We start from the raw sequence: 16,936 nt of genomic DNA, 5'->3' as shown, positions 1-16,936 counted from the left end.
GCATTCGGCCCATGTGTACAGGGCTAAAGACTATTTTAAATGAAAAATTATAATCCATAGAAACATAAAGATATGTAAACACCTGTGTTATATTTTTAGGTGATCTATTATTTTAACTTAGTGACAGACCTCTTTTTTAACTTTAAAAAAAGAATTACAGCAAGGATTTGTTTAATAGTATACTCTCTATACAAAGGAGAGGAATCTGCATGCTTTGTCCCATTGTGTTTGCGTTATCTCAAATTGGTCCTGATGACTTAGTGCTGATTAGAAAGCCTGCCACTTAATTACTTTTTGCCCCACCACCAGGTGTTTTCTTGATAAAAGGATAATAATGAACACAAATGAGTTTTTGGGAACAAATTGACCAGCAAAGAACATTTTCAGCCAAAGAGGTTTTGATGTTGCTTACATCTTAATAATGGTTCACACTCAATCAGTGACAATATTTGGATGGCAGCATTAAAAGCTAAGAGCTGTGTTTTCTCTTTTTGTGGTGAGCTCTGTCCTTGAAATATGGTCCCTTGTGAATTTTGGTAATAATGATGATTATAATTTAACGTGACCGGGAAAAGAGCTGTGCTGGGTTTTTCAATGAATCCACATTTACAGGCTAAATAAAATCTGTCAAATGCTTAAACTTGTAAACAAGCGATGGAAAGCATTGAAAAGCAGTAGCATTAGCCATGTGGCAAAAATATGTGTATTGCTACACCATACATATAATACATTAAAAACATAAAGAAGCGTTATTGTTTTTATCACATCCTGAATCCTTAAAGGGTAACTCCACTTTCGTGGGAAAAAAAAGTAGCAAATAAGGAAAAAAATATATAGTGCATACAATTGTGACACAAGTCATATTGTAATTGAATGTCATTAAAAATTACCTTTCCTTTTCAATCTGCAGCTCTGTAATTTTCTGTGAATTGCAATGCAATATGGCTACCTGGAGCTGTTCTGTACACAGAATGTGTACTGACCACACCCCAGAAACATAATTTCCTGCTTGTGTGATTTCCCAGAAGTCTGCCTAAGATACAAGTCAGATTTCAGGCATCCCCTGCAAAAAAATGTAATTTTTGGTGAGATACTCCCAAAAAGAAATTACGTCTATAGGGATGCAGGCCCAGCAGCTATTTTTATTGGAGCTCTGCATTTGAAGCAGATGATTGATAATTATGAATCCACTCCCATTAGATCCACTTTCCCACATGGACACAGACAAACACACAATGATTTCTTCAGAATAACAAAAGGTAGGAATCTGCAACAAGGTTTGTTAAATCCATGTAATGTACACAGTTCACCCAGAGGGGAATGTTTTTTTTTTTTTTCTTGACAAAAGTGGAGTTACTCTTTAAATGTTTTGTTTTCAGGAGGTGTAACTTCAAATCACAGTTTCAAATAATACCAGATAAGATACAAGGGAGTCAGAGCGCTAGCCAAAAGGGGTCAGAATCATAGAGGCTATTTTTAGCCTTTTAATATCTATCCAACAGGGGTAAAAGGTGTGAAGAAAGGAAAAAGAAATATTATAGTTGATATTTTTTTTTTAACATTTGACATTCCTTCTTAGGAATGTCTTCCAAGTATGCCAAGTTGCCAGGAGTTCACCTCTGCAAGCATCTATCATTCAAGAGAGTTCACTCACTGGAGAAGGATCACATTGCCTCTACCACAAAAGACCTGGTAAGTTTGCCATAATGAGCAACATTTACTAGTTTATTTTACTAACTGTACATTTTTTATCCTTTTTTCTTTTGTATTTACTCTCATTAGTACAAATCCACTCCCCTATTTGCATAACTTACTGTATCAGTTTAACTACTTTTAGCTCTTTAATTTTCTTCTTTCAAGTATTCTTTTTTTTTTTTTTTATGAATATTTTTTGTCTGGTAAATAATGACTATTGCATATAAATATTTTATTTTGTCATATGCATCAAGTAAGCAGAGTTCTTTTCAGATGTGTTCTGGTGTCTCTCTAACTTCTTTGTTATAAAAAGCTGTTTACAGTAGCTCTTACAGAATTTTACACACACAAATTAATTGAATCATTGCAGTGACTGATCCCATCATGCCCTCTCCCTGCTTACACTCTATATAAGGCTTTAATTAGAGACAAACAGAAAAAAGACTTCTGTTGGGCTTTTTCTTTATAAAACCCAGAATTCTCTTGGAATCCATATGCACCCTGTATTAAATGCGTGTTTGTTCATATATACTGTATATTCATATATTCAAAAAAATTACATTTGAAATACAGTGTGACATAAAATATTGCAACAATCACCATTTTATTCTCTAGGGTCTCGGCTAAAGAAAAAAAATATATATATATATATATATACTGTATATATATACTGTATATATATATATATATATATATATATATATATATATATATATATATATATATGATATAAAACATCTACACATTCCTGTTAAAATGTCAGGTTTATGTGATGTAAAGAAATGAGACAAAGATAAATAATTTCAGAACTTTTTCCACCTTTATGTGACCTTTAAACTGTACAACTCAATTGAAAAACAAACTGAAATCTTTTAGGGGGGGGGGGGGAGTAAAAATAAAAAAAACTAAAATAACGTGGTTACATAGGTGTGCACACCCTCTTATAACTGGGGATGTAGCTGTGTTCAGAATTAAGCAATCACATTCAAACTCATGTTAAATAGGAGTCAGTACACACCTGCCATCATTTGCCATCAAGTGCCTCTGATTAACCCCAAATAACGTTCAGCTGTTCTAGTAGGTCTTTCCTGACATTTTTTTAGTCACATCCTACAGCAAAAGCCATGGTCCGCAGAGAGCTTCCAAAGCATCAGAGGGATCTCATTGTTAAAAGGTATCAGTCAGGAGAACGGTACAAAAGAATTTCCAAGACATTAGATATACCTTGGAAAACAGTAAAGACAGTCATCATCAAGTGGAGAAAATATGGCACAACAGTGACATTACCAAGAACTGGACGTCCCTCCAAAATTGATGATAAGACGAGAAGAAAACAAAACTGGTCAGGGAGGCTTCCAAGAGGCCTACAGCAATATTAAAGGAGCTGCAGGGATATCTGGCAAGTACTGGCTGTGTGGTACATGTGATAACAATCTCCTGTATTCTTCATATGTCTGGGCTTTGAGGTAGAGTGGCAGGGTGGAAGTCTTTTCTTACAAAGAAAAATATCCAATCCCAGCTAAATTTTGCAAAAACACATCTGAAGTCTCCCAAAAGCATGTGGGAAAATGTGTTATGGTCTGATAAAACCAAGGTTGAACTTTTTGTCCATAATTCCAAAAGAAATGTTGGGCGCAAAAACAACACTGAACATCACCAAAAGATCACCATACCCACAGTGAAGCATGGTGGTGGCAGTATCATGCTTTGGGGCTGTTTTTCTTCAACTGAAACAGGTGCCTTAATCAAGGTAGAGAGAATTAGGAACAGTTCCAAATACCAGTCAATATTGGTACAAAACCTTCAGGCTTCTGCAAGGAAGCTGATCATGAACAGGAACTTCTTTCAGAAAACATGAATCAGACTGAGACAGAAAATGCAGTAAAATGACACCTTTAATGTAATGGTAAAAATGAGTACAGAACAGTAAATGTGGTTAAAACATAATCCAAGGGTCGGAAGTCAAAACGGGAACTTAAACAAGCCAGGGATCAGGAAACCAGAAATCAGCGTAGTCTGATGCAGAGGTACAGGATCAGGAACCAGAAGATACGTCAGCCAGAAGGGGCTGTCTGTAGGTGGGACTGATGAGCAGATAATGATAACCAGGTGAGCCACTGAGGAAACATTGAGTGCTGACAATTAATTAACCGACAGCTGAGCAGCCTGAGCACAGAGAAGAGAGCTGCTGCGAGCCCAGTCCTGACAACTTCATCTTACAGCATGACAATGACCCAAAGCATATATCCACAGGAACAAGCAGGATAGGAGTTGGTGCATCACACATACCTATATAGCATCAAGGGGTATGCAGTTCATGTATAGTCATTAGTCTGGTGTAGTTGAGGGCTGAAATAGATGACACTCATGGCCAGCTCAGCTGCAGAGAGAAGTCAGCTCTGAAAGTGGAAAAAAAAAAAAATGAGCGCCTCTAAGTGTTATCAGTTTAATTAAAAGGGTAAGGCAGGTACAGGAAAACTGCTCACATTTAAAACTGTATAAAATTGCTCATCTGTTAGGGGGTCTGCAGGAACACAGGGGTCCACGGCTGGATGTTGTGGCTCCAAGAGGTGGTTAAGGGGATGGTGAACAAGGGAGATGCCTGGAGGGCCAAGAGACCAGATAGTAGGATGGCCGGCAGGTTCAGGAAGGTGTTCTGTTTCTCAGGGAGACTCCTAGTGAGCCGAGGGACCATTTGGTAGGATGGCCAGTGGCTTCAGAAGGGCCCCTGCTCCTCAGTACATCCGGCGCCGAAAGACAGGGGAGCCCAGCATGAGAGATCCAGCAGTCAATCGCACAACACAATTCCGAGCGTGCGCAGTAGCCTCACAGGGCGTGTGTGCTCCTTTCTCAAGTGCAGTGGCATATATCCAAATCAACAAAGGAATGGCTTCACCAGAAGAAGATTAAAGTTTGAGAATGGCCCAGACAGAGTTCAGACCTGAATCCGATTGAAACTCTGTGGAGTGATCTGAAGAGGGCTGTGCACAGGAGATGCCCTCACAATCTGACAGATTGGGAAGGTTTTTGAAAAGAAGAGTGGGCAAATATTGCCAAGTCAAGATGTGCCATGTTGATACACTCATACCCAAAAAGACTGAGTGCTGTTTAAAAATCAGAGGGTGCTTCAACAAAGCATTAGTTTAAGGGTGTGCACACTTATGCAACCATTACATGTTAGGTTTATATTTTTTCTTCCCTCCACCTAAAAGATTTCAGTTAGTTGCTCAACTGAGTTGTACAGTTTATAGGTCACGTTAAAGATGGAAAAAGTTCTAAAACGATTCATCTTTGTCTCATTTTTTTACATCACTTAACAACACTTACCACCTAAGAGCAGCAAAAAACAACAGATTAGATGCCCTGTATGTAAATCTAAAAGGGAAATTCAGTTACTCTTTTTTTAGTAATCGCCATCTTTTCATTTTTTTATTCTATGAAGATTGAGAGGAATAGAATCCATTTTGCATCAATAACGTTTTAAGTCTTAATCTATACAGATGTGTTTATCTTTGTGAAACATATATACACATAGAGCTGTCTTTAGAAATCAAGGGACAGTGCAGAGCTGTGGAGTACATGGTATGTAACAGTAGGAAAGCCCAGGGCAGTAAGCATTATGTAGTGGTATGGCAGCCAGTGACCAATACATAGTGACAGGGTAGTCAGTAAGCAGTATGTAGTGACAGGACAGTCAGTGAGCAGTGGATAGTGGCCTGGAAGTCAGTGAGCCGTATATAGCGGTATGGAAGTCACTGAGCAGTATATAGAGGTAAGGAAGCCAGTGAGCACTATGTTGTGGCAGGCTAGTCAGTGAGCAGTATATAGTGGCAAGGTGGTCAGTGAGCAGTATGTAATGGCAGGACAGTCAATGAGCAGTATGTAGTGGTAGAGCAGTCAATGAGAAGTATGTTGCGGCAGGGTAGGGCAGTATGTTGTAGCAGGACGATCAGTGAGCAGTATGTTCTTGCAGAGCATTTTTGGAGCAGTATGTAGTGGAAGGACAGTCATTGAATAGTGTGTAGTAGCAGGGTAATCAGTGAGCAGCAGTATGTAGTGGCAGGGCAATCAGTGAGCAGTATGTAATGGCAGGGTGATCATTGAGCAGCAGGTAGTGGCAAGGCAGTCAGTGTGCAGCATGTAGTGGCAGGGAAGTCAGTGAGTGGTATGTATTGGCAGGGTAAGGCAGTATTTAATTGCAAGGCAGTCAGTAAGCAGTATGTAGTGGTAGGGCAGTCAATGAGCAGTATGTAGTGGCAAGGCAGTCATTGAGCAGCATGTAGTGGCAGGCAGTCAGTGAGCAGTATGTAGTGGCAGGTCAGCCAGTGACTGTATGTAGTTTCACTGTAGGGCAGTATGTAGTGACAGGGCAGTTAGTGAGCAGTAAGTAGTGGCAAAGTAGGGCAGTATGTAGTGGCAGGGCAGTTAGTGAGCAGTATGTAGTGGTAGGGCAGTCTGTATTGGCAGGGCAGTCAGTGAGCAATATGTAGTGGCAGGACAGGGAGCAGTATGTGGTGGTAAGGCAGTCAGTGAGCAGTATGTAGTAGTAGGGCAATCAGTGAGCATCATGGGACAGCAGGGCAGTCAGTGAGCAGTATGTAGTGGCAGAGAAGGGCAGTATGTAGTGGGATGGTGGTCAGTCTGCAGTATTTAGTAGTAGGACAGTTAGTGAGCATTATGTTGTTTTAGGGCAGTCAGTGAGCAGTTGTAGTGGCGGGGCACTCATTAAGCAACATGTAGTGGAGCAGTCAGTAAACAGTATGTAGCATTAGGGCAGTCAGTGAGCAGCATGTAGTGGCAGGGTGGTCAGTGAGCAGTGTGTAGTGGCAGGGTGGTCAATAAGCAGTATGTCGTGGCAGGATAGGACAGTATAAAGTGGCTGGCCAATCAGTGAGCAGTATGTAGTAGCAAGTCAGTCAGTGACAATATATTGTAGTGAGTAAGGACAGTTAGTGAAGGGTATCTAGCTCAGATTTTGATGCAAGGGAAGTTCCCCAGCTATCTATTTGTGTACAGTGTATAAGATAGGGCAGGGCCCCTGGAGTGGGACAGATGGGCGGAACCTGCTGGGGAAGCCTCTCATCAGCCACTTACTGCACAGCTGGAGATGGAAAACTTTCAGGGCAGCTATCTCTGCTCCTTCTGCGCGTGTTCAGCAGCAGGATCAGCCAAAATGAAGCGGCCATCTGTGCAAGGAGAGGAGAGGCTGCCCATGCCCCCAGCATGCCCACAACCTCTAACTGCTTTGGGAGAAGCTGCTAAGTGCCCCTTGGCATCCAGCGCAGGATGCTCTGCATGACGCTATGGGAAGGAGATATCCAAGAGCCCCAGGAGACAATCTGAGCTCTGGGTAGGTTGGAGAGCCATAGGCAGTTCCCACCTGACCCAATGTGACAAAGAAGGACAAGAAGAGTGCCTCTAAGTGCAGTAATTTAATAATGGATAAAAGCACAAATGTACACTCACATTAGGTAATGGATTAAAGGCTTGTCAGTGCCCGCTGGTGATGTCATGCGCTGTTACACTGTGGTCCAGGCTGGTTACGGTCAGCCGATCCAGAAGACCTAGAATGCAGGCACTCTCTTCACCGCCAACCACCATCCCGGCTCCAGCGTTGGATCCTCAGATCATGGAACCATCATACACCGCACTGACAAGCCTTTAATCCATTACCTAATGGGAGTGTACATTTGTGCTTTTATCCATTATTAAATTACTGCACTTAGAGGAACTCTTCTTGTCCTTCTTTGTCACCAGCGGGCAAGGGGGAACACAACGCATTTCAAAGCATGTGCAACAGCCCTACTGGGCATGCGCACTCCTTTTTTAAGTGTCACGCACTGTTACGCTGTGGTCCAGGCTGGTTACGATCAGCCGATCTGGAAGACCTAGAATGCAGGCACTCTCTTCACCGCCAACCACCATCCTGGCTCCAGTGTTGGATCCTCAGATCACTGAACCATCATACACCGCACTGACAAGCCTTTAATCCATTACCTGATGGGAGTGTACATTTGCGCTTTTATCCATTATTAAATTACTGCACTTAGAGGCACTCTTCTTGTCCTTCTTTGTCACCTTGATCTACAGAGTTAACTTCACTCCTGTGAAGAGCCTACCTCTGCTGCATGTAATTGTTTACATCCATCTGAAGCACATTCATCTCCCTTCATGGACTCACCTACCCATTGACCTATGGACTATAAACAAAAGTCTATCTATATATACCTATATAAACATTATGTAATTTATGTTTTTACTGCTCTTTTATGTGAAAGTTACCTTGAGCGCCATATATCTTTATTTTCAAGTGGCACCTGGCCCAATGTGGACCGGGTCCAGTATGGAAGGACTGCCAGTACCCTCATTGCACTTAACATACAAGGGAGTTACAGAGGATGGAATAGTGAAAAGCAGTTAAAAATACAGTGGTCCTTTAATATAATATTAAGAAACGTATTCCAGTTCCTACTGGTGCATAATTTACACTTTAAAAGTGAGGTATTCTGCAGTGTTATTATTGTGCACAGCTTTGTATTCTGGAAGGACTACATGCATTACAATATTTTATGCAAACTGTTGTATAACATTGTTTTCATTATACAATACATATAATTTGTTTACAATTCTTAAATTTGACTTTTGTCTGAAGGTCTAGTGCAACCCGCTTCCGCTGGAGCCAAAGATATTACACAACTGAAGATGAGTGGGCTTTGGACAATATTTACATTGGACAGCAGTGTCCAAACATGTGCAGTGGGCATGGCTGGTGTGATCACGGGATATGCAGGTAAAGGCGTGAAGACAACCAATTGAAAGAACACGTAAAGCTGGATACACACTATACAACTTTTGTTGTTTGATTTCCTTTAGATTTACCTTCAACTATGTAATGTAAGGGCCTGGCTGATTGCATACAAATTGAAAGTGTTTAGGTTTTATCTCATATGACATGGTTTTGGTAAATCTAAAGGAAAAAAATCTAAAGAACATTGTATAGTGTGTATTCAGCTTTAGTCTCCTAATCAAACTGATAAATTTGTGTACAAAAATGTGGCGTTAATACAGACAAATAAACAGTGCAAAAAGTGATACACTCAATCTAGAGATAACCATAACCTGTATGTTGTACGTTGTGTTGCACATTTTTACTAGATTGAGTGTATCACAGTTTTCTTGCACTTTTTATTTGTCTGTATTGGCAGTACACTTTTGTACATACAGTGGGGATTGAAAGTTTGGGCACCCCGGGTAAAATTTTGTATTAATGTGCATAAAGAAGCCAAGGAAAGATGGAAAAATCTCCAAAAGGCATCAAATTACACATTAGACATTTTTATAATATGTCAACAAAAGTTAGATTTTATTTCCATCATTGACACTTTCAAAATTACAGAAAACAAGAAAATGGCGTCTGCAAAAGTTTGGGCACCCTTCAGAATTTATAGCATGCACTGCCCCCTTTGCAAGGCTGAGACCTGCCAGTGTCATGGATTGTTCTCAATCATCGTCTGGGAAGACCAGGTGATGTCAATCTCAAAGGTTTTAAATGCCCAGACTCATCTGACCTTGCCCCAACAATCAGCACCATGGGATCTTCTAAGCAGTTGTCTAGAAAACTGAAAATAGTTGACGCTCACAAAGCTGGAGAAGGCTATAAGAAGATAGCAAAGCGTTTTCAGATGCCAATATCCTCTGTTTGGAATGTAATTAAGAAATGGCAGTCATCAGGAACAGTGGAAGTTAAAGCAAGATCTGGAAGACCAAGAAAAATATCAGGCAGAACAGCTTGCAGGATTGTGAGAAAAACAATTCAAAACCCACGTTTGACTGCACGATCCCTCCAGAAAGATCTAACAGACACTGGAGTTGTGGTACACTATTCCACTATAAAGAGATACTTGTACAAATATGGTCTTCATGGAAGAGTCATCAGAAGAAAACCTCTTCTACGTCCTCACCACAAAAAACAGCGTTTGAACTTTGCAAATGAACATATAGGCAAGCCTGATGCATTTTGGAAACAAGTTCTGTGGAACGATGAGTTTAAAATCAAACTTTTTGGCCGGAATGAGCAAAGGTACGTTTGGAGAAGAAGGGGCACAGAATTTATTGAAAAGAACCTCAGTCCAACTGTTAAGCATGGGGGTGGATCAATCATGCTTTGGGCTTGTATTGCAGCCAGTGGCACAGGGAACATCTCACGAGTAGAAGGAAAATTGGATTCAATAAAATTTCAGAAAATTTTGCATGGTAACTTGATGCCATCTGTGAAAAAGTTGAAGTTAAAGAGAGGATGGCTTCTACAAATGGATAAAGATCCTAAACACACCTCGAAATCCACGGGGGTTTACATCAAGAGGCGTAAACTGAAGGTTTTGCCATGACCTTCACAATCTCCTGACCTCAACATAATTGAAAATCTATGGATAGACCTTAAAAGAGCAGTGCGTGACAGACAGCCCAGAAATCTCAAAGAACTGGAAGACTTTTGTAAGGAAGAATGGGCAAAGATACCTCAAACAAGAATTGAAAGACTATTGGCTGGCTACAAAAAGCGTTTACAAGCTGTGATACTTGCCAAAGGGGGCAGTACAAGATATTAACTCTGCAGGGTGCCCAAACTTTTGCAGACGCCATTTTTTTGTTTTCTGTTTTTTTGAAAGTGTAAATGATGGAAATAAAATCTAACTTTTGTTGACATATTATAAGAATGTCTAATCTGTAATTTGATGCCTTTTGGAGATTTTTCCATCTTTCCTTGGCTTCTTTATGCACATTAATACAAATTTTTACCTGGGGTGCCCAAACTTTCGATCACCACTGTATTTATTAGTACTGAGAATCAAAATTTTACAGTGTTAGCAGCCAGTAAATTTGTTGGTAAAAAAAAAAAAAAATCCAAGTTAACATTTTGAAGATAAACAGTGAAATGAATGAATGAATTACCCAATGAAAATGGGGTGATTTGTGAGTTGTTTAGCCTTATTTATTTTGTCAATTCATTCTACAGTCAAGCCTGCTGATGAAAATGGCATGAACTGCTGCTAATGGGTTGTACTATACAGGCTTCCTATGAAGTTAGGGTCTTCAGAAGTATTTTTTTAGTAACTTTGAATACTATTCCTTAAGTATTAAAGTTAATCATTGTCTTTAAAGGATACGTTCACCTTTTTGCAAGAAATTATAAATGCACATATTTTTGCAGGCAAAAAAATGTACATTAATTATTTCTTGCGCAGGAGCCTGCAGAGCATTGCACCTGCAATCAGTGGATCGTGGGTGCAGTGTTGAGCTCCTGCAAACATATCCTTTTGTTTTATCTCTGTACAGGCTTTCTGTTAGAAAGCTAGATGACATGTCAGTGGACTATGAGGGTGCTTATCCGCACCCTTGCAGTCCATTGAGAACTACAAGCTGTCTGCCATGGTGGAAGATGGGACTTGTAGTTTTCTCATTCACAAATTCCAGATTCCTTTGAATGAATGACACAGCTGTTTGGCCACATTTTTAAATGTGGGCATGGGGGAGAATAATCCCCACCAGCTGTCACAGGGAAGGAGGGGTGCGAGGACTGGTGCTGGAGCATGTTATTTATTACACCCAAAATGCAGGTATAACGTGTAACATGCTCCAAATGGGGAATTTAGCCTTTAATACTCTTTGGGTCACGGATCCTGAGCAATCTTGCAGAAATAGAACTCAAAAGAAAATCAGAAATCCAGGTCTGCAGTTTTTGTTTCAGGCTAGTTTTGCAAGAAGTTTAAAAAAGTGTTGAAGCCATCGGAGTCAGCATGAAGGCTAGGCTTCTAGAACTTTCAGAACTGAAGTTCAGAAAAGGCATCTTGCATATTAATTTAAGTGCAGGTTTCCATGAAAATGTGAAGCAGATCTTACATAAAATGTAAAATATATATCCACCTGTGTCAAATAAGGGCCCTTCAGTAGATGGGCAGATTAGCAGCTTAGTTTTCAGGACAGCCAGCTGAATAAGATTTATGGAAGTAGGACAATTAAAGCCAATCAGTAGGTAAATTATGCTTCCCAAGTTATTGCCAGTGTTTAATTGAAACTATAGTGTTTGACTTGATAATACATTTAATTTGTTCGCAATGTTCCTCATAAAAGAAAGCTAATTTTGCTAGGAGAGGTATTCAAGAGAGCAACTCATTTTGGGCCTCATAGCAAACTTTTAATGGGCCCCCTCAACAAACTAAAAAAAAAAACATAATTGCACACTCTTTTTATCTTAGGTATGCAACACTGAATCTAAGCTACAACATATATTGTTTTATATATATATTGCCTCCCTTTGGCAGAAGCCTTTCCTAAACTATCAGTCTATCACAGAGCAGCATTACTGATTTACTGATTATCCAACAACATGCAGAAAAAAAGAAACACTAAAAAGAAGCTCATTTATCAAGCATAAAAACTGTATCATGCATAATATAGAACCTTTTTAATTTAAACTAACAATTGCTTTAAGTAGGAGGAATAACTCTTCCTTATGTGGGTGGTCAGTAAAAGGAAAAAGGTTCCTTAACCACTTCCCGCAAACCGACGTACCTGTACGTCGGCTTGAAGAAGTGGTTGTACCGGGGTGATGCCTGCAGCTAGAGGCAGCACCCCAGTAGTCTTTTTTTAGAGTGGGCAGTCGGCTTTCTAATGATAACAACCAATGCGGCTCAACAGCCGCTCGGCCGTTATCCCAGGGAGTGGGATACCTTCTCCTGTCACCTTCCACCGCTCTGCCTGGGTCTCCCATCCCACCAGGAGACCCGAGCGACCAGCCAGCACGTCCACCGACTGGTCAGAGTCCAGAACAAAGTCAGATTCAGCTTTGATCGGGTCTCAGTTGAAGTAACTCAGAAGCAACGTCAAAATGTCACTTCCGGTTTACTCCGCTGCCTATGGCGCCAATTTTAAAAAAGTGACAGTATTCAAAAATGCAGATTTTGGCGTTTTGAATACTCTTAAGTACAGTGGAGGGGTTTGGGGTCTTTTGGACCCCTGATCTCTCCATAAAGAGTACCTGTCACTGCCTATTACTGTCGCAAAGGATGTTCTTGTTCCTTGTGAGAGCAATAAAAGTGATCAGATTTTAATTTTTTTTTTAAAGGAACAGTGAAAAAAAAAATGTGAAAATTAAATGAATAGGAATTTTTTTTTTTAAAGCACCCCTGTCCCTGTGTGCTCACGCAGCAAAAAAAAAACGCATACGTAAGTTGCGCCCGCAAATGTAAAAGGTGTTCAAATCACACGTGAGGTATCGCCATGATTGTTAGAGCGAGAGCAATAATTCTTGCAAAAGACCCCCTCTGTAACTTTAAAAAAAAAACAGGGAGGTGTGTTGGGCGCTTGTGCCGACCAGTGGGAACCGTACTGGGATATGAAAGAGGTGGAGAGAAGTGCATAAATCCAATGTTGATTCCGAGGGCAGCGCTGGAGGCAGGCAAAAGCCAAAATCCCGCTGGCACACATAAAAACAGAAGAGGACAGGCGCCACTCAGTAACAAGCAAAGTTTATTGCACAAAGAGACATAGCACACTTACATAGAGATTGGGTTTCTCCTGATGGCTTCTCTACCCCTGCACGGCATGGCGCTTCCGGCTGACAGGAAAAAGCGCCATGCCATGCAGGGGTAGAGAAGCCATCAGGAGAAACCTAATCTCTATGTAAGTGTGTTATGTCTCTTTGTGCAATAAACTTTGCTTGTTACTGAGTGACGCCTGTCCTCTTCTGTTTTTATCTGTAACTCTAAATAGGTAACTGTTAAACATTTTTTAAAGTGTTGCCTATGGAGATTTTTAAATACCATAGTTTGTCGCCATTCCACGAGTGTGCGCAATTTTAAACCTTAACATGTTAGGTATCTATTTACTGTAACATCATCTTTTCACAATATACAAAAAAATTAGGCTAACTTTACTGTTTAGTTTTTTAAATTCAGTGAAGTACATTTTTTCCCAAAAAAATAGCTTTTGAAAGACTGCTGCGCAAATACCGTGTGACAAAAAATATTGCAATGTCCCCCATTTTATTCTCCAGAGTCTTTTCTAAAAAAAAAAATATATACATATATATATATATATATATATATATATATATATATATATATATATATATGTATATACACACACACACACACACACAGTATCTCACAAAACTGAGTACACCCCTCACATTTTTGTAAATATTTTATTATATCTTTTCATGTGACAACACTGAAGAAATGACACTTTGCTACAATGTAAAGTAGTGAGTGTACAGCTTGTATAACAGTTTAAATTTGCTGTCCCCTCAAAATAACTCAACACACAGCCATTAATGTCTAAACCACTGGCAACAAAAGTGAGTACACCCCTACGTCAAAATGTCCAAATTGGGCCTAAAGTGTCAATATTTTGTGTAGCCACCATTATTTTCCAGCACTGCCTTAACCCTCTTGGGCATGGAGTTTACCAGAGCTTCACAGGCTGCCACTGGAGTCCTCTTCCACTCCTCTATGATGACATCACGGAGCTGGTGGATGTTAGAGACTTTGTGCTCCTCCATCTTCCATTTGAGGATGCCCCACAGATTCTCAATAGGATTTAGGTCTGGAGACATGCTTGGCCATTCCATCACCTTTACCCTCATCTCCTTAGCAAGGCAGTGGTCGTCTTGGAGGTGTGTTTGGGGTCTATCATGTTGGAATACTGCCCTGCGGCCCAGTCTCCACAGGGAGGGGATCATTCCCCTCTTCAGTATGTCATAGTATATGTTGGCATTCATGGTTTCCTCAATGAACTGTAGCTCCCCAGTGCCGGCAGCACTCATGCAGCCCCAGACCATGATACTCCCACCACCATGCTTGACTGTAGACAAGACACACTTGTCTTTGTAATCTACACCTGGTTGCCGCCACACACGCTTGACACCATCTGAACGAAATAAGTTTATCTTGGTCTCATCAGACCACAGGACATGGTTCCAGTAATCCATGTCCTTAGTCTGCTTGTCTTCAGCAAACTGTTTGCAGGCTTTCTTGTGCATCAACTTTAGAAGAGGCTTCCATCTGGGACAACAGCCATGCAGACCAATTTGATGCAGTGTGCGGCGTATGGTCTGAACACTGACAGGCTGACCTCCCACCCCTTCAACCTCTGCAGCAATGCGGGCAGCACTCATACGTCTATTTCCCAAAGACAGCCTCCTGTGGGAGGCTGTCTAACCAAGGGTGCCTGAATGAATAAGGGGGAACTGTGGCACTGTACACACACAAACACAAGTAAACATACATCAACACTATATACTGTATTAAATGGCAGAATCTAACATATCATAAAGTACACCAATTATCTTTTCCTGGAAGCACCATCCATATGAGAATACATCAAGCCTACATATACATTGCAGACTTTAAATGTGCTGCCGGGAAAACAAAGTGCTACAGTATATACAGTTGTAGTGCCCTTCTGGGCCTTCTGAAGGCAGGGTATCACCTCCAGAGACAGGGAGTGAGCTAGCATTAACCCCAGGGCTGAGTCCATGGCTATAATAGGGAGTTTTGAACAAAAATTGGGTGCCAGTCACTTTTGATCTTTTTAATGCTTTAATGTAGAACTTGAAAAAAGGTAGTAGGAGAGAGGGTTAGGGGTCTAAGATACCAGCAGCAGATCACCTACAGACTCCTTATATCCAGAAAAAAGTACAGCTTAACAGTGCCAGAACCTTTAAGCCGACCCGGCAACACTGTAAGCACGTTTTGGATGTAGGTGCATCCTCACCAGGCCCTTCATCCTTGCTCTTTCCAGCAAGGGTCCTCCCATGGATCTTCTTAATTTGGCTTGGCTCCTTCCACGCCGGGCAAGACAGCCTAAGGACCAACTCAGGATTAATAGGCCCCAGACAGGCTTCCGGGCCTACTTGCAGCGCTCACTTCAGCAGCACGTCTCCAGGCCAGGAGGGCCTGAGGCAAGAGAGCAAGCACATGGCCTCACTCAAATATATATCCTTTCTCAGACTCATCAAAAATACACCAAAATAGCCTCATCACGGGTGCGTTCAGAGCCATGTACCTGCAGAGATGTCACATTAGGAGCAGCGGCTGTGTCTGTGCAGCTACTGCCTCCCAATTGACAGCTAAGGGACAGCCTGCATGGGGATGCACGGAAACACCTGGGCATCCCCATGCAGGTATACAGGGACCTCATATGCAGTACTGATGCATATGCCCCGTGTGAACAAGGCCAAAGACTACAAATCCATAACAGACTGACAATGTCCATGGTTATTTGAATGTATTTGCACAAGGAGCAAATACATGCAGTTAGGGACAGGTGAGTGGTCCTGTGTGCAGGCATTTTTCATAAAGATCCACTTATCTGTCCCTAAACCCAGGTAATCACTGTAAGCCCTATCATTGGTTTATACAGGCTGAGCATCTGCAGCTGATTGCAAACCTCTTGCCATACCTGCCACAGAAATACGCTGTTCTGGCCAGTCCTGAACAAATGTGAATGAAGCCTAATACTGAAATTGGTGAGAATATGAATATTTTGTCAGTTACCGGGCAGATCAGTTAGCAAGTCTGTCTCTTTTATTGTGAGGCAGAACATACATCAAGTAAATGTTGTGAGCCTTCATTCCAGCAGTTGACCAACTGTAATTGAATAAGGCTGTTGGTGATCATTGTTATAGAAAAACCCTTATTCATCTTTTTCATACATTTCTGAGGATTCTGGATAATAGGTTTCTGGCAACCCATGCTATGGCTATTCCACAATGTTTTTATATATATATGCTTGTTTGTGAAATAATTGTTCTGCAACCCCTTGCAAAAAGTATGGAATCACCAGTCTTGGAAAATGTTCATTAAATTGTTTAATTGTGTAGAAAAAAAAGCTAATCACAGACATGCCTCTAAACTATTTCATTTAACATTCCAACCGTCTGGGTTTAGGAAACACTTAAAAAAAGAAAGAAAACTGTTTTTGCAGATCAAGCAGAGGAAAAAAATATGGAATCATTCAATTCTGAGGAAAATATTTTGTAATCACCATGTACTTTACAGTTCTACAACAAACATCTGCATCAGATTACATCTGCTAATTCGTCTGCAGTTAAAAAAGAGTGCTTGCACACCTTGGATAGCTTTTGCACCAATCTGATTGACATGAATCATGGCTCCAACACCAGAGATGTCAGTTGAAACAAAGGAGAGTATTATAAAACTTCTATAAGAAGGTAAATCAT

General features: G+C 40.8%; 1 protein-coding gene across 3 annotated transcripts in view; it reads left to right on the top strand.

Annotated features, from left to right (window-relative positions):
* Window positions 1–16,936, top strand: part of RELN (reelin) — a 782,434-nt gene that overhangs the window by 545,677 nt on the left and 219,821 nt on the right. For all 3 annotated transcript variants that reach the window (XM_082254411.1, XM_082254410.1, XM_082254409.1), the window contains 2 exons: window positions 1,580–1,692; window positions 8,348–8,485. In XM_082254411.1, coding sequence (XP_082110537.1) covers window positions 1,580–1,692; window positions 8,348–8,485 — 251 coding nt within the window. The remainder of the gene's footprint in view (window positions 1–1,579; window positions 1,693–8,347; window positions 8,486–16,936) is intronic.

Source organism: Pelophylax lessonae, assembly GCF_965119305.1.
Source record: "Pelophylax lessonae genome assembly, chromosome: 4".
Taxonomy (NCBI): domain Eukaryota; kingdom Metazoa; phylum Chordata; class Amphibia; order Anura; family Ranidae; genus Pelophylax; species Pelophylax lessonae.
This window is presented reverse-complemented; position numbering and strand designations above follow the sequence as displayed.